At 40.7% G+C, this 21,358-nt stretch overlaps 1 protein-coding gene across 2 annotated transcripts; it reads left to right on the top strand.

Annotated features, from left to right (window-relative positions):
• The first annotated feature begins 678 nt into the window (after positions 1–678).
• LSMEM1 (leucine rich single-pass membrane protein 1) lies at positions 679–9,123 on the top strand. 2 transcript variants are annotated; one of them, XM_074870235.1, is made up of 5 exons: positions 679–812; positions 1,983–2,116; positions 3,128–3,259; positions 6,544–6,681; positions 8,452–9,123. In XM_074870235.1, the coding sequence occupies exons 3-5, from the start codon at positions 3,133–3,135 to the stop codon at positions 8,658–8,660; spliced, it is 474 nt and encodes a 157-aa protein (XP_074726336.1). In that variant the 5' UTR covers positions 679–812; positions 1,983–2,116; positions 3,128–3,132; the 3' UTR covers positions 8,661–9,123. The 2 variants fall into 2 exon arrangements, with proteins under 2 accessions (XP_074726336.1, XP_074726337.1); XM_074870236.1 differs by lacking the exon at positions 1,983–2,116.
• The last annotated feature ends 12,235 nt before the right edge of the window (positions 9,124–21,358 follow it).

Here is a 21,358-nt window from a genome sequence, read left to right as displayed (position 1 = left end):
GAAAGAAAAATATATTTACTGTCAGTTTAAAGGGGTTAAAAATTTTAGACCTGTAGAATAGCTTCAGAAAGGATTTGTTGTTTTGAGCTGTGGTCCCTTCATGTAAGTGTCAGCTGCCTCTCATTACAGTGTGCTATAACATCATGTTCTGCAGAAAAAAAAATCTAGTGATCACACGAACTGTCTGTGAAGGAGCAATTACCAGTACTCACAAACAGTTCATCAGAATTTATTTTTTAAGCTAAGGACGCAGTACAAATTAGTCCATCCCATAATATTTTCCCACTTGAATTTGTGTGGTGTGTGGGAGGAGGAAAATACCCTGTTTTTTTCTAGTCTATGCCTTTAAAGTGCTCATGACTGCAATACTGTAGCTATGACCCTTCTGCATAGCAAACTGGTTACTCATAGCTACAGTGTTGTAGATATGACTCTTCTGCATAGCAAATAAGTTTTAAAAGGGCATCATAAACCCAAAGGTTAGTGAAATATTGATCATCAGTACCAAATCTCATTCTTCATGATACAATATTATCATAATGATTCCAATATAATAAAAAAGAGCTGTATATGTGCTGATTTCTTTTTAAACAGATCAATATTGTGAAGTCAGTATACTTAGCCAAGATGAACTCTAAATATAGATTGAAAGGGACAGTCTGTTTCATAGCTGCCTTCATGGGTCCTGCAGGAGTTGACAGGTTCCCATGGGTCTAAAAGTAGAGAGAGGAACAGCCGAACAAGTATTCTTCGGGTGATTTTCACTGGCTGATTTCTCCCATACTGGCACATTACCTGAACATAGTTATGTTGTAAGTAACGTTTCATTCTCCTGGTTTTTAATTCCTTTAAACTTGATTTTCTTTTTTCTGTGAAGAATTTTTTGGTGTGTTCTCATTCTAAGTTCTAATTTTACTACAACAACTTAAGAAATTTAAAAGCCACAGGGGGGGGGAAAAGTCTTTAAGCAAGGTTAAAGTACAAGATAGAGTGACTCCCAAAACCCCAATGTTTAGATTAGTTTGTTGGGAAAATAATCAATACTTTTGGCCAGTGACAAAGTATCCTCTCTCCTTTGTTTGGCATGTCAGTGGAATCAAACAAATGTAATATAGATGTTGTTGAATTAGTAATGGCTGTTTATCTTCACTGCAGTTACATGCACAGTGAGGAAATCGGTTTTAAATAATAATGAATGCAGAAACATATAATTCATAATAGTAATAAATCAAAGGTACTCACATTTATTACAGCTCAAGTTGTTAAGAAGAGTCTTCCCTGAAGTTGCAGGGAGGTACTAATCACAATACCCAGGAGAAACAACTGCTCTTTGGAAGCTAAAAGAACCAAAAGCCTCTATGCATGAGGCGGTAACTTTTAGCATGCTGTTGCTGAAACACAGGGCTCCGTAACGACTGCAGCTGGCCACGGATGTGCTTGTGGGGAGACAGCAGAGCTGGTGGGGATGTGGCTCACAGACCGTGCTGCTTGGCACCACACAATGTTCTAGTGGAAGGACAGCAAACACAATTGTCTGTCCTGAAATTACTGCTGCACACCTAAAAATCATATGCTAGGTAAGGGTAACCACTACTATGCCAGCTTTTCTACCTTATCTTTGTATTTTGCAGCAGCAATTCTGAATGGAGAAGAAAATAAGCTGTAATCTTTTCTTACGCTCTATTAAAGAGAAATATAAAGGTATACATGTAGGCCCATCAAGCCCCACAAGCAGGAGAACAAGCCCCATTGTCAGGAGTCATTTAAGCACTTAGTCTTCAGACTTGTTGAGGCCTGATGAACGTTTACTTGGCTGTGTGCTCAAATTTGGGGGAATTACAACCATCTTCTGCATTTGGTTTGATGAGGGAAGGAGTGGGTCTTTTCTGTAAACACTCAGGGCTATATTCCTCAGACTTTAGGTTTTAAATTTAAATGCTGTCTTAGGAATCGGGTCACACTGTGTTCCCTATTGCTTACAGAGGGAGAGAGGGCTCAGAGGCATGTGAAGAGGGCAGTTCAATCCATCTAGGATTCAGAAATCACCCTTAAGTATTTAACACCCTTCATCAACAGGAGCTTTGCATCACATGAAGTGCTGAGTTCCATTTGGCAGGTAAGACTGAACTTGACAGCTTTGATAAAATACCAAATGGGTAAGATGTATTAAACTCCCAAGTCTAAACTAATCTCTGTGAGCTCCCCCTTTACATTCAGTAGCAAGGGAAGGGTATTTAGGCTGCAATTTTAAGGTCAAAAAGACGTATCTCAGAATAAGAGGACTATTACCTGGAGGTACTAGTTTTCAGTGACCAGTCTAAGATGCCTAGTTAGAGCTTCTGCATCTCCTTATGGTTAGAACTGTAGTTTGTTTCTAGAAGACACTTTTGGAGTCAGGGTAGCGTACCTGACATCCAGTGCTTTTTTAAAAGCAAGGAGTATTAGTCTGAAGAAAAGGCTTTGCAACCAGGCTTTAATTTGTCCATAACTAGCATCTATGTGGAGTAGAATCACATTAGAAGACTATTTTTTTTCTCCATTTTTCATAAATAATAATTTCATAGTGATACTCTAAGGTATATAAACAGACCCATATTCTTGCTGATTATCTCCTACATCTGTACCTGCTTTCTCTGTCTTATCTCTGAATTATTTGATGCTGAAAGCAGAGGACCTGAGCAACAAACGTCCTGGCAGTATTAGTGAAGGTCTGGCTTTCCCTGTGGTCAGGATATCACCCTACATCTTGCTAAGTACAGACCAAGCCAAAAGTGTTATACAACTAAATAACTAACGTGCAGATCAGTGCTGGAGCCAGTCAAATAGATTTTTTTTCTTTCTCTCTTTCTCCACACACACATATATATGTGTATATATGTATAAGTATACCCATGTGCACAAACATAATGTAGAAATGAAATCTTATACTCATCAAAGATCTCCAAGAATAAACAAGTGCTATGTACTTGCCTTCAAGACCCAGTTAAGTCTGCTAGTCCTTCAATTCCCTTTTATTTTAAGGGTTGTTAAGGCTGCTCAGCATTTCCTTAGAATGGGACACCAGCTGTTACCAGTTATTTCCCATATCCATGTTTTAATTTATCTTTTTAATTATTATTTCTTTTAGATACAATGGAGAGGCCTTCCTTGGAAATTAACCTGCCCGATACTTATGAAGAAGGAAAACTTTATGTAGTTGATTCCTTAAACAACCTAAATAAACTAAATGTTTGTCCAGATGGATCCCAACATGCGCTAGGTATGTACAATAGGTGATGCTCCGTGGTTTTCTATACATACAATAGGCCATCAAAAAAGAGTTATGTATGACATTTGAAAAGGCTGACCACATTGTATATCACTGATGTCAACAGCCCAATAGGCCAATATGTATATGTCAAGCTCTGTACTGAAAAATATAAGAAAAAGATTGACAATGGCATAATTTAAACAGATCAGATTAATGGTTTAGCTGCTCCCGCTGAGTATTTCGGTTATTAGGTTCTTGAAAATCCTTGCATTTGGCTGGGGATTCACTGTCAAGCCTGAACTTATCTTCCATTTCCATTGGGATTCATGAGGTGATCCCTTGCAGGATAATGTCTCTAGTAATGCTCAATATACACCTACTACATAAATAGCATCGTAACTCTTCACATGCACTAAAATTCACATGTGGTAATAGAAACACCAGAGAATTTCTGTTCATTCTTTTAAGACACATCTCCTAAGGACTCAAACCAGTTATGTGAAATATCCCATGAGACTTTTAAGCATTTTAATTCACAGACTCTCTTTACTTACAGTTTCAGATATGGGCTCTCACACTTCTGGTTTTATACGGCTTTTATCTTTGATTTCTCATGGCAACAAGGATGTTTTCACCCAGTAATAGCTACAATATATTTGAGTTCTTTGTGATCTGAAAACATTCTTCAGCAGCATTCCACATAACAATATTTGAATCTGCTTTTATTTCCCTTACTATAATGGCAAATTTGACTGAAGAAAAACTATAGAACAACAGCTATGTTTAAATGAGTTTTAAATGGCCAAGACTTAACCATGCTTCTAGTTATAGGACTTAAATGCCTTTCCATTACTTCTGTTTCTGACTCCTCTAATTTTTCCTAATGCAACTAACTAGAATGGTGCTTGTTTCTGTATTTAACACAAAGATGTAAGATATAAGCTACTTAATTTTCATATGTAGATTATCTTGATATTGTCACTTCTACAAGTACAAAATGAGACAGTGGGTTAAACTGGTTTTAATGTCAGTGAAACTCTTTGCAATGTGACTGCTTTGCTTTCTTTTGTAATTTTTATTGGACAGTATTGCTTACTTTCCAGGTAAATATACAGAGTTCTGTGGAATCATATATGGTTCTGTGGAACAATCACATGCATGCTCCTCCCTACATTCCAGATGTAAATAAAGGTAGCCTAAGATGTATTTTATGCACCAATTTGTAAAGTGCTTTGGCTTCTAGGATTATTCTTTTTAAAAAACTTGGAGATTCTGTAGATATCTTATCGCATCAGTTAAATACATAAAATGAATTTTTCACAGTCCTTATCTGCTTTATTCAGCAGCATAAAATTCTGGTTCTCTTGCCAGAAAATCAGTGAGATCTGTGGAGTATTTTTCAATTTCTAATATAAACTAAAATCTTGTGAATGATCTACTAGTTGTACAGCAGATGCCCAATTTGGTTTAAAAATAATGTTTCAAGACTGTTGCAGGACACAGCAATCCTTTTGTTCAGTAGCTTGATCTGTCCTGGCATAATCAAACACACTAGCAATCATGTTAATAGCTATTTGAAATGTATATACCTTTTGATTGCTCTGGTAGCAGCCATGCAGTAATTTCTTTATGTTTTAGATGATAAAATGGTCCCACTGTTTGCAGTTTGGCAAGAATGTGTGTTCACTGATTCCTCACAACACTGCAGTCTGGAATGTTCAACCTACAAAAATAGTAAGAAGCATTCATTAGACAGAGCAAACAGAGACCACTTTTGAGACCTCTACTGATAGCTTAGTATGCTTGAGAGAAAGCAGTAGCAGGCCCTCCTCATCCTTATTATTCTGACTAGAAAGCAGTATTGGTGCAGGCACTTAGTGCACCAATCCATTTGTTATGAATGCTAAGGGAATAAAAATAAACCCCCCAAACCCAAACATTAAAAGGTTTCAGCTTACCCGCAGGCAGGAACGTGTTAAATGCCATAAAGAAAAGCAGAGATATTCCCAGAGATCTCCTGCTAACTAGGTGAATTGCTCAGCCCCAGGTTGGTTCATCATTAAAGTACTGTAATGGCATATGCAGCCTTCCCTCAGCTTTATCACTACAGGCTCAGTTGCAAAGACCTCAGAGATTTCTACCAGCTAAAACAAGAACACGATCTAGAAATATATTTTTCACAGACGCACATGCTACTTTCCCTTTTGGAATGGCAAGAGAGCAATTACAGGGGGAGAAATTACATTAACATGTAATTTTAGTATGTATGAGACTGACATCAAAATGAAATTACATTATCTTCTTGCTTCCCCCAAAACATAAAATTAAAACCAAACCTTAGTAAGTAGTTAAAGTAGTATGCAAACTTGGGATTAAACAAACCTGGCTCAAGTATGAAATTTTTTTATATTCACATTAATTTCCTCATGGTGTTCACTTGAATTTACCTGTTACCTTTAGGGCTTATTGCCACCTGTCGTTTGACTGCAATTATTTCTATGAAACTACTGACTTTCCCTACATGCAACACATTCCTTACACAGCAATAAACTGTTTTGCCACAGCGATTTGAGGGCATCATAGCAACTACTTGTCCTTTTTCCCCCTCATTCTTCATGGGCTTGAAGGACAACACATGTAGTCCATGTGAGAGTCTATTCCATTTTCGACAATTTGGGAGGATGTGTACCTCATTTTTTATTGGAATGAAACCAACAAAACCTAAAGAAGAATAATATTGAAAACATTAGTTTTAAGATAAAGTCAAGACCTACATTCATCCTATGCAACATCAGGAGCTTAAATGAGATGCTTAATTTGGTAAGTTAATCAACCCAGGGATACTTCTATCGTCAAACAGAAAAAGAAGAAAATCTAGAGGATGAATGTGTAGGGTGAATCTGTACCTAGGTTTTCAATATGAATTTTTGCCTCTTCTCTTGAAAAGGTTGAGTCTAATCAGGCCCTTAGAAACCCTTCTGATGAAAACTTCACTGCAACCTGAGCTGTAAAACAGGTCAACTTCAACAAAACAGTGTATTTCAAAACTAGAAACATTTTTGTTGAATATGTTCTAACAGTTATAATAGATGTATTAGTTTTTATACTTCCAAATACAAGCTGAGCTCATAAAGTTGGTTTCTTCCCTTTTCATGCAATATCCCAGGAAATAAAATATGTTGGCCAAAACTATGACGTATTCTGCATCATTTCATGAAGCCAGAAGCATTTTGTCATGTTTATCCTAACCAACCTTAAATTTTATCACCAAATGATTTGTCATCTCATAACAGATGAGGAAGAGAACACTGGTGGTACTGGAGAAAACACGGCAGGGAGCAACATAAGAAACCAATGTTTGTTCTTCGTCACCTTTATTCTTACTTTGATCGTCAGTTTGGCACTTGTTTCATTCGTAATATTCTTAATAAGTAAGTAAACCAGAGTGGTTCTTAAAAATGTAGGGCCAATTGGAAGAAGAACTTTGCTAAAATCTGTCATGCTACCTTATAACATGCTACTGCTGTATTTGCGTGGTCAAAGTCTTTGGCTGGTTATGGGCACTGTGGTCCTGGGTGCAAAGGCACAGGCCTCTATTCTCTGAGCGTAAAGGCATAATTTTGTTCTTAGTGCAAAGGTTTTGTGAGCTTCAACAGCTGCGAAGAATTTAGCTCAGCAGGGTTATACTGTGTTGCTAAAAAATGCTGACTGGAAAATAAATTAAATTTTAAAGATGGCTGTATGGCAGTGAGATACTTTGACAATGTGACTTCCACTCTTTTCCTGATAAGACTCAGTATTAGTGTCATTCCACTGAAACTAGAATTACACCCAGGCTAACACTTAAATCAGGGTACCTGAAGAAAGACCTGAAGGTTGCCAGCTAAGTATTGACTGGAAATTGGTTTGGAACTAAGAAAATGTCAAATATAAGAAAGCAAAAATTTCAAAATTGGCACATATCATGGAGTCTGTAGACGTAATTACTGTTCTGCTTCAGCTGGACTGATCAGGCTGGCTTAGCTAGACATATGGCTGCAGGTGACCTTGTTTTATGGAGCCCTTACCATCTTGGGGTTTTCTGGGCTAATGGCATTGAACAGAGTATGAGATGCATTATTTTAACTTACAAGTCCATTTTGAATGAATTGGAACACATGTGAAATCAAGATTTCTTTTATCCTATAGTAGGGAATTCACTGGGGCATAGCAAAAATCCTCATTTTCCTTTTTGAACAGGAAATACTAACCCTTGACTGAATTTGCTCACAAGTGCTCAAAGAACAGAGTATCAGACAAGTAAAGAGCACAAAGGAAATTTTAACTGGCATGATTGTAAAAGCCTAGTTAAAATATCTCATACTCGAATTCCAGATTTATTTAGTGGGGAGCTGCTACAAGTAGAGCCCTGGTATAGAAAAATGCGTAATGTGCCCCTCTGGTGGAAAAATGGTAAAGTAATAGTGAAAAGGCCACTTACAGGGATTAAAGGAGTTTGCTTGGATTTAGGTTGGTGGAGGCCTGTGGTTTTTGAAACTGATTTCCACCAGTGTTTCAGATTATGTTACAAACATACTCTCAGATTATGTCTGCAATCCATAGACATAGCACCATTTAGCATTGGCACTATTAGATTTAAGCTTCAAAACCCATGGGCAAATTTTGTTAACTTTGGAAGGCCAAAAGAAAAATAGCTCCAGAAGTGTACATGACATATTGGTGTTCCAGAGGAAACTGGCCTCCAAATGCCAATATTCACAAGAATTTTCCTTTAACCTAAATGCTTTAGAAAATCCAATGTGGCTGTAGTCTGCTGTGTGTTTTAGTAATTGTACTTTTAGAAAAATAGAGGCACATGCTGCCCAGAAATAGCATCGTGGAGCCCCTAAATAAGACATTTTCCTGTGGACACTAATGGAATGGATACACTCCTGAAGACTGCAAAATTTGTCTGAGCTGTATTTGATTTTATTACACTGCACCAAATGGAATAAAACAGAAAATAAGCAATTAAAGAATGTAGTGAGAAGGTAACTCCACCAGATGCATAACTTCTTAGCATTAGGTTCTGCAGTTGTTTTCCTCTTTAATATTTTTACTCATCATAATTTCCTACAAACTCCCACAGGAATGCAAGAGAGGATAGTGACGCTCTTGACTTAAATGTTCCCAATTTAATGTGGTACATTTTCCTTTTCAAGTTCAAACTAGAAACAAGGTGGACCAAATATCAAGCAGACTAATATCTGAAAAGAAGAACATAGAAGATCTTAAGAAAATGAACAATATGATATTAAAGCATCTAAATCAATCAGGAATTAAGGAAAAGGCGAGATACCTCTTCACACAGTCTCCTGATCTTCATGATTACCTCTTTACCCATGCTGAGCTGAAAGTCCCTGGAGAATAGATCTTCTTTGGAATGAAATTCAGCATGTTCAAGTACTCAGATATTTTCACATATGGCACACAGGTTACTTAAACATTCTGATATGGTCACAGGAGCATTGGAAAAGCCAGCTGAATGGAAAATATTAGAAAATAATATTTTATCCTTTTTTATGTGAATATAGATTTTGAAAACTAAGCCCTTATGCTTTACAACAAACAGTGGATTGTCAGCCATTTTCGGCAAGAGTTCCAGATTCTTTGTGCATTGGAAATTGCAGGGCTAAGGGCTTAGTTTTACTCTAAATGAAGGTGAATGATCACAGAAAATAGCGATTTCTATTCACATGATTCCAGCCTGACCTTGTTCACTTTGTCATTCTCCTGTTTCTTTGGAATGAGTTTTGTGTCTGCTTCTATATTATTTGTATTTAAGGATAACTTCAGATTCCATAACTTATAAATAAATCCAATTCTGCCACAAAGTTTGGTAGTTTTCCTTTCTGTGCCTCTGAATAGATTGATTTACTACTCTTTTTGTGAAAAAACAAACTTGAATAAAAACAAACCCTTTCATAAGATGCCATATTCAGCCCAAAATTGTATTGACTGAAAGTGGGTGTCATATTGTCTTATATGGGAAATGGGTAATAGGTAATATGCATCTCATAGCAATGCTGGTACGCTGTACTCAGTATTTGCTGGCAGTTTATGAGTGAAGGCCAAGTGTTTTTGTAAAGTGATGTGGGGAAAATACTACTTGTTCTTGTACTATAGTTGCTATTGGCCACTATCAGAGAAGAGACAGATGAAATCTGGTCTGAACCTTCATGTTTTTAAAAGGGACCCATGCCTCAGAGGGTGAAAGCAGGAGCTGATGCTTTCTCACTCTGACTTTACACAGCTGTGGAGACTGACACCCAAAAGTGTGACCACATAAGGGACTGGTGGGTAACTCTGTAATTTTAGTATTCAGAACCTTCTACTGGTACATACATTAAGAAGCCACCTCCATTATCAATAAATAAATTGGTTACTCCCATCACAACAGTGCAGCTGACACTATGGAGCATGTCCAACACTTTCGCTTTTACTTCAAGTTCTCTTTCTCATCCAATGCTTTCTTGTCTCTTCTGAACAATTTTACAAAAAAGTCACCAAAGCTGACAACTTGCACTGCAGCCTCCTTTTCCAGAACAAATGATAGTCCTTTCTGTGATGACTGCTTCATTGTCTAAAAGAGTGAAGAACTAGGTCCAGGAATCTTTCTTGGTATCACTCTACTTGGATTTGCCCACAAATTCTATTCCTGCTATTAGGAGTGCTTTGCTTTACACCTTTATTTTACATCACCTTCTTTCTATTTCTTGATTTTTCTCTTCCTGATGTATTACTGTCAAGTCATTCACATGAAAACTGTGAGGTTTGCTCTTAAGAGTTTATTACTTCCGCTGTTAATTCCCCGCTGCAGTTGTAATAATCTCCTCTGGATATCGCAAGCAGTTGTTACAAAGATAACTTTAAGATAGCTAACAGAGTAAAAAAGTAAGTGCAGAATAAGTTGTAGGGAAAGAAACCCTAAAAGCCCAACCCAAATATCTTTCTGTAAATGCTGTTAAATGATGAAAGCAAAAGTACCGTAAGACAAAAACATGACACTCACAGTGTTGTTTCTCTGTTCTTCTCCGAGCTGTCAGCTGCTTTTTAGTGACAGTATTAAGTTCTCATCTCTCCCACTCATCTTGTAGCTATCGTAACTGCTTTCAAGCTCCTGTCTCGCACTGACACACATCCGTACTTGTTAGCCAGGGAGAATCAACTCTAGTATTTGGCACTTGGTGCATCTCAAACACATGGATTTGTCACATCCCTCGTTTCAACTGCAGCTATCAGAGCAGTCTGTGGTCCACTAGAAACTGACACCAATAGTCAACAGATTTTTTCTGGTAAGAGTCTGTAAATAAAGTTTGTGCTACAGTAACAGTCCCCAAAGAAATGAAAGCTTCTTCATCTCTCTGATCTTGTTCTCAATTACTCTTACTCTAGTTATTCAGTCAGTACTCATAATAAATCCACCTTTTCTGTCTCTATTATTGATTAGAAGTGTTGAGGTTTTTTTTTTCACTCTATGGTTTGATTCTGCAAGGTGCTGAGTGCCCTCAACTGCCACAGACCTAGGACCAGCTGGGGCATAACAATGTGCAGGCATGCTCAGTATCACACAGGACCGAGGCACCGAATCATCTTTTTCATATTTACTTGCTTCTTCACTTGCCATGGTCAGTGATGATCAGTGACTGAAAAAGTGCAAAGGTCTAAGGAACTCCTTAGGTTCGTCCTGTTAGCACTGCTGAAATGCATCTGTTCTTGGAGCCGCTTGTGTACAAGGGAGACATGGGGCAGCACTGCATACAGCTGCTGTATGCAGCCTTCTCAGCTCAAGTTACCAAGATCCATTTACACTTAGAACTGCTTCCATATGAAACCAGAGTAAGGGTTAAGAGAGCTGCCTTGACAGCAGAGTTCCACAACCACTCCACCAACACTTTCTGGAGTACCCCCTTAAACAGATGCAAGTAGCAGCTCCTTCAGGGAAACGTTTCTGTCTAATTTACTGACAGTGAAATAGTCCCAAACAAACCAATACTTGACTCTTCAAATCTACAATCTTGACCCTGAAGTTAATTTCCGTTTATTCCAGAGCTCCACAATCCTCATCTTCAATAAACAGCAAAGGTCACTAGTAAACTCCAAGCTCCAATTGCATGTGGCATAACCAATGTGCTGTATATGGATGTTACAATGTCTCCTGGAGACATGGGTAAGAACTCTGTTCTTGTATGGCTGCACAGTTCAGGGGCCTCTGCAATGTCTGGTATTATGACAAAGAACAGGAGGAAGGTGACCTGACAGTAATAGCTTCATCTGACAGTAGTCACAGTCATTCTCAGTAGTACTGCTTCTTTCCTTTTTCTCTTATTTGCAGGCCATAGAGGTATTGCTTGTGAATATGAAAAAGTTTGTTACCTTCTAATTTTTCAGTTATTTTATATTACACTAACTCTGCAAGGCAATTTTAAGAAAGCTTTTTTATCCTCTGTCACATCCCGCTCAGATGAGGGAGACAAGTGACTTAGATATGTAAATCCCCATTGGAGTGGACAACAGTAAGACAAGTCTCAAAGTCCAGACACAGACATTTATTAACTTCCCACAATGTACTAATTGGATACACGATAATTGGCTAAGTATATAATGAGTTATGGCAAGTGATATAGTATGCCTTGTGTTACTTAATGGTAGTGAGGGAAAAGGGAAAAATAAGAGAAATGATAGAGAAAAAGAATAGAGAAATAGAGGTCACTGGTCCAGGTTCCTGCGTTGGTCCCATCTCAGTTCATCAGGGATGCATCTATTTTCTTCACGTCTTTTTTTTTTTCTTTCTCTATTTCACTCCTCACCCCCCCCCCCCCCCCCCCCCAATTTATGCATGTTTTCCTTGGGTGCCTCCCCTAGGTCGACCCACATACCTACATATCCCATGTATGGGGAGGGGTAAGGTGTTCCATGGGATGATGTAATTAGCATGATCTTGTTAATCTTCATTAGCATATTCAGGGATGTCAACTTTAATATGCATTTCGTGGATAATGAAGCAAAGGTCGTTCACTGGACAGATGGCCCTTGAAACTTTACAAGATGCACCAGAGCAGAGCCGTCCTGTCTCCACAGGGCTCCCCCCTCCGGCTGCATCCTGCACTATCCAGGCAGCCTTATCAGCTCTGAACTCCACACTATCCACCCCCTGAGTATAGTTCTGTTACTTTTGAGTGTTTGAGACAATCCCCAGCTCAGAGGGCCTCTGCTCCCCCCCCATCCCTTATCTCTCTCAGGCTGCTTTTTCTTACAGGCCTGTTTCTCTCACACTTGGAATTTTAATATAACATTTATTCTTAAACTCTAGTATGAGTTCAGTTCACGTGCTTCATTCACTGGTAACAATACAAAGCTGAACACGGGTAAAAAACAATAATGATGTGCATACCCTGAACCTGGAAAAAGAGAAGAGAAAATTCCAGGAGTGGCAAAAGGATTGTCACAAGTGTTTTTTAGACCACATGCTCTCAAAGGTGACGTGCTGTGTGTTGCACACAGTCCAAACTGTTCAGGAACACTAAATGCGGCATCAAGGTATTTGCAAAATGAGCAGAGTGGAACAATGTTGAACAAAGCAGAAGGAGTATTGTCAGAACTAGAATTATCTGAACAGCAAAATCCCATTTCATGGGCTTTTGAAGTCTTTGAAGATCAAATATTTATTTTCATTCTACCAAAGCATAATCTTGTAAAATTACATGTGAAATTGCCTGCAAATATGCATTTTCAGATCCAAAATTCCAAGTTTTCTTACTCATTTCACCCTGTCTGACTGAAGTTTCTGCTCTGAGATTCAGAACCTACCCCATTGGAAATGGCAGCAAAGCAGTGTGCTCCACAAAAGCTTCAGTGCTTTGAAAATGTTTGACAAACAAAATTGCAACCAGTTCTAATTAGAACTCTGATTAAGCAACACCTAGACAAAACAAATGCCAACAGCAACTAAAAATTTGATTTATGTCTTGACTAGTAACTGAAAATCATCTGTCCAATAAGATGCTTAACTTGCTTGTCTTATAGGTTGGTAGTGTAATTTATCTTGGAAGATGTTGGTGAGTAATGAAAGTTGGATCAAAACCTTAGATCACAGCCCAGAGCTACTGGGATAAGGGGAACTGTTCCCTTCAATTAAGAAAAAAAGCACATTCAGTCCATTACATGTTACTGTTCCTATTTTCCCGACAGATTAACAAGAATACTGAGATTTAAACAGAAGGACAGAAGGGATCAACGTACTGTCACTTCCTCTGGGATACATAAAAAGTAGTAACACTATGGCCAAAGAGGTTAGTCTTATTTGAGAACCTGATCAATCTTAGAATTCAAGAAAAGGTTTTTATAGACTCTGTTTCCTATCCCTTCTCTGGTTTCTGGGCCACACTTCAGCAATCGAAATGCTGTCCACGATTCACTGATGAGCCAGCAAAACCCCTGAATGGTAATGAGAATCTTCCAGTAGAAACAGTCACAGCACAGTGCTGCTGCTAATTTATCACTGTGAGGCAAACCACATTACACACAAGGGTGAAAGGACAATTTAAAAATCGATTGCCTGCCAATTTAAAAATCTATTAATAATTATGAGTTTGCTTTTCAAGTTCTGCACTGCTATTTCATCTTAATAACTTCTTCACCACATAACTGACTTTGGAAAACAGTGCTTGACTACAAGGTGACACAAAATTTTGAAACTCACAGACACACTTCGCTTCTCAGCAAAAGCTCATGGCTAATTCATTAACTTCCAGTAATGCTTTAGTTTTTTCCTGAAAGGAACACTGAAGCACTTTCTTCAGAAGGCCTCTCCCTGAGTACTCAAAATCATACAAGCAGATATGTAGGAGATAACAATATTTTTATTGATTTTGGGCACTATGGATTCTAGTTCTGTTTGTGCATAACCAGTGACTGACTGACTTTGCACCCTGGAGCAAACTGGAGGAAAAGTCTGCTACCTGTAATCCAGTAATAACAAACACAGAATTTAATGATATTATTTTTAATAGAGTTTTAGGTGTAGTGTTTTTTTAAAAAAACCAATGTCAACCATCCTATCGTGGAGTAGAAGTTTTCTTAGAAGTGCTTCTTGTAGATGCTCACCTGTAAGATTGTGTTCAGACTGGTGTGCCTGAGCTGCTACTTTGATCAGAAGCTGCTCTTGGGTTGCACTTCTTGCTTGACATGGACACAGTAAGTGAATGTCTTTAAAAGAGAGCTCCCTGAGGTCCTGGCATTTTGGGGCTGTTTTGAACTACATTCAGCTTCATATAAAAATCCGCAGCAGAAGGATCCCCAGCTACTGACAGCGAGTCAGCTCGCTGAAGTGCACGAGGAGTGAATGAAATATAGTGAACTGATTCAGCACCTATAAATAAGTACTGACTGACTCATTTAGGCCTCCTCCTTGAGGAATGGTGGTCATAACAAGACATCAAGATACACTGATAAGAGAGGAAACAGCCCCCTGAGTTTGAAAGCTCTTCCTTAATGTTCTTCATGTTTTCGTGTCTTCTCCAAGAAGTGGTCACGTCCTGCTCAGATGAGGGAGACAAGTGACTTAGATTTGTAAATCCCCATTGGAGTGGACAACGGTGAGACAAGTCTCAAAGTCCAGACACAGACATTTATTAACTTCCCACAATGTACTAATTGGATACACGATAATTGGCTAAGTACATAATGAGTTATGGCAAGTGATATAGTATGCCTTGCGTTACTTAATGGTAGTGAGGGAAAAGGGAAAAATAAGAGAAATGATAGAGAAAAAGAATAGAGAAATAGAGATCACCAGCCCGGGTTGCTGTGTTGATCCCGCCAATGAGGGTTCAAGGATGCATCTGTCTTCTTTGCTTTACTTCACTCTCATCCTCCTTGTTGCCCCCCCCTCAATTTATACATGCTTTCTTGGGTCCCTCCCTGAGGTCGACCCACATATCCCATGTATGGGGAGGGGTAAGGTGTTCCATGGGATGATGTAATTAGCATGATCTTGTTAATCTTCATTAGCATATTCAGGGATGTCAACTTTAATATGCATTTCGTGGATAATGAAGCAAAGGTCTGCACCAGAGCAGAACTGTCTGTCTCCACAGGGCTCCCCCCTCCAGCTGCATCCCGCACTATCCAGGCAGCCTTATCAGCTCTGAACTCCACACTATCCACCCCCTGAGTATAGTTTTGTTACTTGCGAGTGTTTTGAGACATTCCTCTGCTTGGCAGCCTCCACTCCCTCCCCCCCCCCGCCCCCCATCTCTTACCCAGGCTCTTTTTCTCAGTGTTTGTTTCTCACAGGCCTGTTTCTTTCAGGCCCTGTTTTTAAAAGTTGTCTCTCACAGAAGCTAACTCCAGTTCGAGCAGGTACATTAAGGTCTTCATTAAAGCACCTCAGCAGAGGGACGTGGCAACCACTGCTTGGTTTAAGCCACCTCCTAGCAGGCCTGTTGAAAACACGTCATGTTCCTATTTCTATGTTTGCAGTGCCCACGCAGGCCCCCAGAACGGTAGGTATTTTTTTGTCGTTAATACGAGAAAGATCTTCCATTTATTAAAACTTTGCGGCCTCTGTAGTAACAGGAAGCCTGCTGGTAATGAAAAACATGCCAAAATAAAACAGAACGTGGCTGTTATCACAAACTGTGGGTTTAGTTCCAGACGCTGCGTGCTAGGAGTTGGGCAGCGCCCTCTTCCCAGATGCAACGTTTTGCTGCCGAAACCTCCCCGGCCGGGGCGGCCCCGGCCGCCACCGCCCGCCCGGGCCTCTCAGGGCGAGGCCGCCCAGCGGCTCCGCCGTGGCCGAGGGAGACCCCTGGCGGCCGCCGGCGCCGCCCGCAGCCGGGAGCGGGAGGGGCCCGTCCGGGGGGCGGTGGAGGGGGCGGGCCTCAGGCCTGAGGGCACAGGGCGGGGAAAGGGCGGGGGGGGGAGAGACTCTGAGGGGGAGGAGAGTTCCGGCAGCGCCGCTGCTGCCCGGGGAGGCCTGGGCACCCACTCGGGAGGTGCGGTACGACTCGAAAGAGCGGGGAACGGGGGCCCGGCGCTCTTGCAGTTTAATACACCCCTGGAGGCTGAGGCGCTCGTCGGGCGGCGGGGCCTGTCGGGGCCTGCGGGGCCTGTCGGGGCCTGCGGGGCCTGGTGGGCTGCGCCCACAGGCGCGGGCGGTAGCACAGACCTGTCAGGTGCGAGGATGAATGAGGTGCCTCTGTGCGCTTAAGCCAAAAGGACACAGCTATTCAGAGTCTGCTGTCAGAAAAGCCTGATTTTCCTCAATGGCTGTTTTCGTCTTTTTTTTTTTTTTTTTTTTTTTTTCCCCCCCCCCAAGGGCAGCAGTAATGCCTTTTTAATGAGTTTTTAGATGCCTATTGCTATTTTGGTGGAAATTGTCATGTACTTGCCAGGCGTATAGAGAAGGAGCAAGGAGGTTTGGCAAAAGTGCAGGTGATCAAAAACATTAACTTCAAAGGAGAAAAATATGAATGTACTAGTGTAAAGTTGCCTTTTAGAATTCACAGTCCAGTCACTGCTGACTCCATTATCCTGTCTGTGAAGCTACTCTGCCATGTACCGCAACAGTATTCCCAGGGGCTTGTGATCAAATCAAGTCTAAAAAGGAATTAAACAACGTGTCTTTTGAAATGTCCCTGAGTGTTTCAGCATTCCCCTTCACTGTAAACATGGCAGCCTTGCAGGAGAACAGGGAAGACCAGCCACCAAGGGTGAAGTCTTTGCTCCTCTCCCACCCTGGGAAATGTCATGATTTGAACTCAGAGGGCAACTGAGCACCACGCAGTCGCTCACTCCCTTCTTTCCCCTCAGTGCAGGGAAAGAGAAAATAAAAAGGCTCAGGAATCGAGATAAAGACAGAGAGGGATGACTCACCCATTACAGTCATGGGCAAAAGACAGACTTGCTGGGGAAGAAAAGCAGCATAATACAGACACAACAACATGTAACAGACAGAGTAGGACCATGAGAAGCATTATCACATCTTGAAAACACCTCCCTCCATCTCTTCCTTCTTCTTGGGCTCATCTTTTCTCCTGATTTCTCTACCTCCTCCCCCCACAGCAGCACAGGGGGGCAAGGAAGGGGGGGGTATGGTCAGTCCTACTGCTTCTTCCACCTCTGGGTGGGGGAAATTCTGGCATTCCTCCCCTGTTCCAGCGTGATGTCCCTCTCACAGAAGACAGTCCTCCACAAACTCCAACATGAGTCACTTGGTGCAAAGGCAGGTCGGACTTGGAGCTGGGGGAGCTTCGAGAAGCTTCTTACAGGGGGCCACTGCTGTAGCCCCCTCCCCTGCTACCAAAACCCCTGCCATTCACTCAAACCAGGACAGGGAAGGAAGGCAGGAGCAGCAGGCAGGCAAGGCCAGCACCGGAGGATGAAGATGGATGGGGTGGTGGTGTCTGACGAGTCAGCCCCAGAAAATGTGGACCTCTCAAATACCTGCTATGCCAATGTACAGGGCAGAGCTGGGGTAGGGACTGTCACAGGAGGAACCTCAGCCCATTTTGAAGGTGGGGAATGGGCTTTTTCTGGCCAGTGGAGCCTGTTGTGTTCCTGGGGAAGGGTCTGTGGTGAACATGTGAAATGCAGCCCTGCCTGGGGGCAGGTGAGGCAGGAGCCAGGGAGCCCTGTGCTTGCACATGACATTTGCCAGGCCTGGGAGCTGGGGTTGTGTTTTCTGAGAGGTAGTTAACTTGGATCTCCTAGTCTGTTCAGTATCATTTTTTCTTCTTTGAGATCTGTGATAAAATGACATTTTGCCAGTAAGTAGAATAGCCATTCACATGCTGATGGAGAACATACTGCTAAGCCTCCTTGACATGGAGGTACACACTTAAGTCATTACTTTGCAAGTATTAGGCATCTGAATTGATTTGGGGGAGATGTAGGCCCTCTTGAAAATTATTATAATGCAAGGGCCAATTTTATGTCCATGATCTATCCACTCGTTTTGAGATGGAGAATTTCTTATGCCACTTAAAGAACCCTTCCCAATATTCTGCAGGGCTAGGAAATATGAAGCTATTTCTTTCAATAAACATCCTCCATTATGCTTTATAGAGCAACATTTCCCTTTCTATAAGAATCTGGGAATTGTAGTTTGAATTTCTATCATCCTACTGAAGTAGCTACACTAGCTGTCCCAATATGATCTTATTATGCAATACCTGCCATTCCAAAGTAGCCGGCAAACTGCCTCTTTCTGCTTTTGCTACGAGCACTTAAATACTCCAGAGTGAGCTGGGTCTACTCAGAATGGGTCAGACCTCTCATCACTGAGAGACTGCAGTCTCCTCTGCATTCAGCTTTCCTTCTGCAGGACATCTGGTCTGGGTTCGGTCCTCGGATGATAGCTGCCATCTGACTGATTTCTCTGTTCTGAGTGATTGAACCTGTTGCAGTTTAAGACTTGCTTGTTTTCTTAAAGCTGTTATTCTGGTATATAAGGAATTTTGACTGTTTTTTATAGTCAGTTTAGCTATCCATCTTGGCAGAAAATGAGGTGTCTTATTTGTAAAAGATATCATAATGATTTTGTGCATCTTGGGGCAGAGTCCTCTTTCCATTTAAAGGACTGCAGGCTCCACATTTTTGCAACCACAAAAGTATTACACGGCTAATTAGAAGGGAAACTCACCCTTCCCAAACAGTTGGTACAGCCTCCGATCCTTTTCTTAGGAGTAACAAGCACTAATACCATTACTTGGCATGCAATAAACTATTTGGGAAACTTTCCATCCAGGTTCTCCTTGACAGCTCCAGGTGTCCTTGTCAAGTAAAAAGTGTTGATGGCAGTTTCCAACAATTTGTGTTGCATAGTTTAGTTCTAGTTCTTCATTAGATTTCTAAAAAAGCAATGTAGTTTCTAATTTCTAATTAAGTTGCCTCTTTGGGGGATTCTTTTATGAATACCACAGACTATAGTTCTCACCTGCTGTTAATTTCTTGCCAGCTATTCATGCACTGTATTTTCTTGTTCCTCCTGCAAAAACATAAACTTCGTATGAAAGTCCTAACTACTGATACATTTACTTGAAACCTTTCCTTTCTCGAATATATTTTTTCCATGTAAATGGTACAACTTTAACAAGTGTCACTGAGAGCTACATTTAAACACCCTATAATTGGAGAGCCTACCACATGATAGCTGAGCAGCCTGGACAAAGCAAGAGAGGGGACAGTAACACTACCATTGCCTTTTTTATCCTGTGTGCACCATGATTCATCAGATGTGCTCTAAAAAACTGAGCAGATTGGGCACTGTAGGAGAGAGAGACGTGCAAACAGCTCATTTCTGAATCCTGGCAGACCTTAGCTGTGAACTAGATGCTAACTGATCAGCATTGCCAGGAGAGGGTATTTAGATGCTCAGGGAAATTTTCTGCTGCAAAGATGTGTTTGCATGCTTCCAATGTTACACGGCAAATTAGCTGGAGTTTTGAAGATCTCAATTTTGAGCACAGATGAATGAAGTGGCAGTTAGCTGGAAATAAGGTGCTGGAAAAAAGCTTTATCCTGGAGCTCAGTCCAAAGGATTAGGAAGATAACCAAACAGGAAGAGGATCTCTCAGGATCTCTGTGGCACTCAAATCCCAATAATTTCTAAAGGTATTATAAATCCTAGAACTCCTAAAGGTGACTAACTGTCATGATGACAGCCTTTTGTAAATTTACACCTTAATCTGGTCTCCAGGTGTGAAGTGGAGGTAGTAGCATTTTCCTGATTCAAAGAGGCATTATGAGGATAAGCTAAATACTGTGAGTCATCAAGTGATAAGAACCAGATAATGGCATCTTTTTTCCAGGGAAAATAATAGAAAAAATCCTATTGGGTTCAACAGGCACAGGATTTTTCTCAGAGTCATTATTCTACCTGGACGATGTGAAAGGAAGAGAGCTTCTTACTTACCTCTGGCAATTCACATTCAAAGCTGGATCTGAAAAGTAGTTTCTTCTCTTCTGAGGCCAAAGGAGGCATCTTGCTCACTTTGGAACAGATGGGAAGGGAGAGGATGCTCCGTAGGTGGGCAAGGGGTGGAGACTTTCCTGGCAGCAATAGGAAGAGGTGATAATGGTGTCGCTTGCATTTGCCTTTCTTTAACCTTCTCCTTTGTAGAAGTTTTACCCTGACTTCATTTGGCATATCAGTGTCAGCACCCAACGCACAGAGCATCCTGACACAGAACATTGCCCGAATAGTTATGGTGGGTTTTGGCATAGTTTGTACTGGAGTACGCACCTGAGTGGGGATCAGGGCTCCCCGTGAAGCAGATGGCCTGCAAGGGAAGCAATGACATTCATTGGCAGATCTTGCTCCATTTTTTAAGCTTTCCGGTCTTCCTTTCCAGTTACAAATCGCTGAATTGAAAACATTAGTGAAAATACTTTGATAATAAGTGCTGGTAAAAGGGAGCTTGCAACGGAAAGGTTTAAAAAAACAGGCACTAGAGAGAATCTGAGCAGTGCTTTTCGGGAGACAATACATACTTTTTCCACTAGGTGGTGGAAATCTGCCACCATCCAGAACTTTTAAAAAACAGGAAAAAAACCACATAATTATGAAGGGCAGGCTGAATTAAGATAGAAAATAGCTGTAATAACAGCTTACGATGTATCGATTAAAATGAGTTCTTTGCCTGTCGAAGAGACAATCATAGAAAATTATTCTTAATGCTATCCCTGACACAAAGGCAAAAATGTCAGTTAGGGAGGTTTTCTGATGTTTTAGAAAAGGAAATGAAAGGATAATTTAATCTAAATGAATTCTCTCACCCTCTACAGAAGGACTGTCATCTGTAATTTCAGACCACAGGAACTCAGGAAACAAATCTCTCATGCATTTATTTATCTTCAACTGCCAAAATATATTTTTTAAAATTAGTACTTTTAATTAACATGCTTCATAGATCTCCCACAGCCCAAGACTCGCTGCCATATAAGCATTGTTCTAAAGGTGTCCTCATGGTGGCAGCAAAACGATCAATTATTTAACAACAACAGATTTGAAAATGACACAATTTTCTGTTGTTCTTGGCATAATTCATGTCTGGAACAGCAGAA

Source organism: Strix uralensis, chromosome 5 (assembly GCF_047716275.1).
Source record: "Strix uralensis isolate ZFMK-TIS-50842 chromosome 5, bStrUra1, whole genome shotgun sequence".
NCBI lineage: Eukaryota > Metazoa > Chordata > Aves > Strigiformes > Strigidae > Strix > Strix uralensis.
The sequence above is the reverse complement of the archived record's forward strand: the minus strand, read 5'-3'. Positions and strand labels throughout refer to the sequence as shown.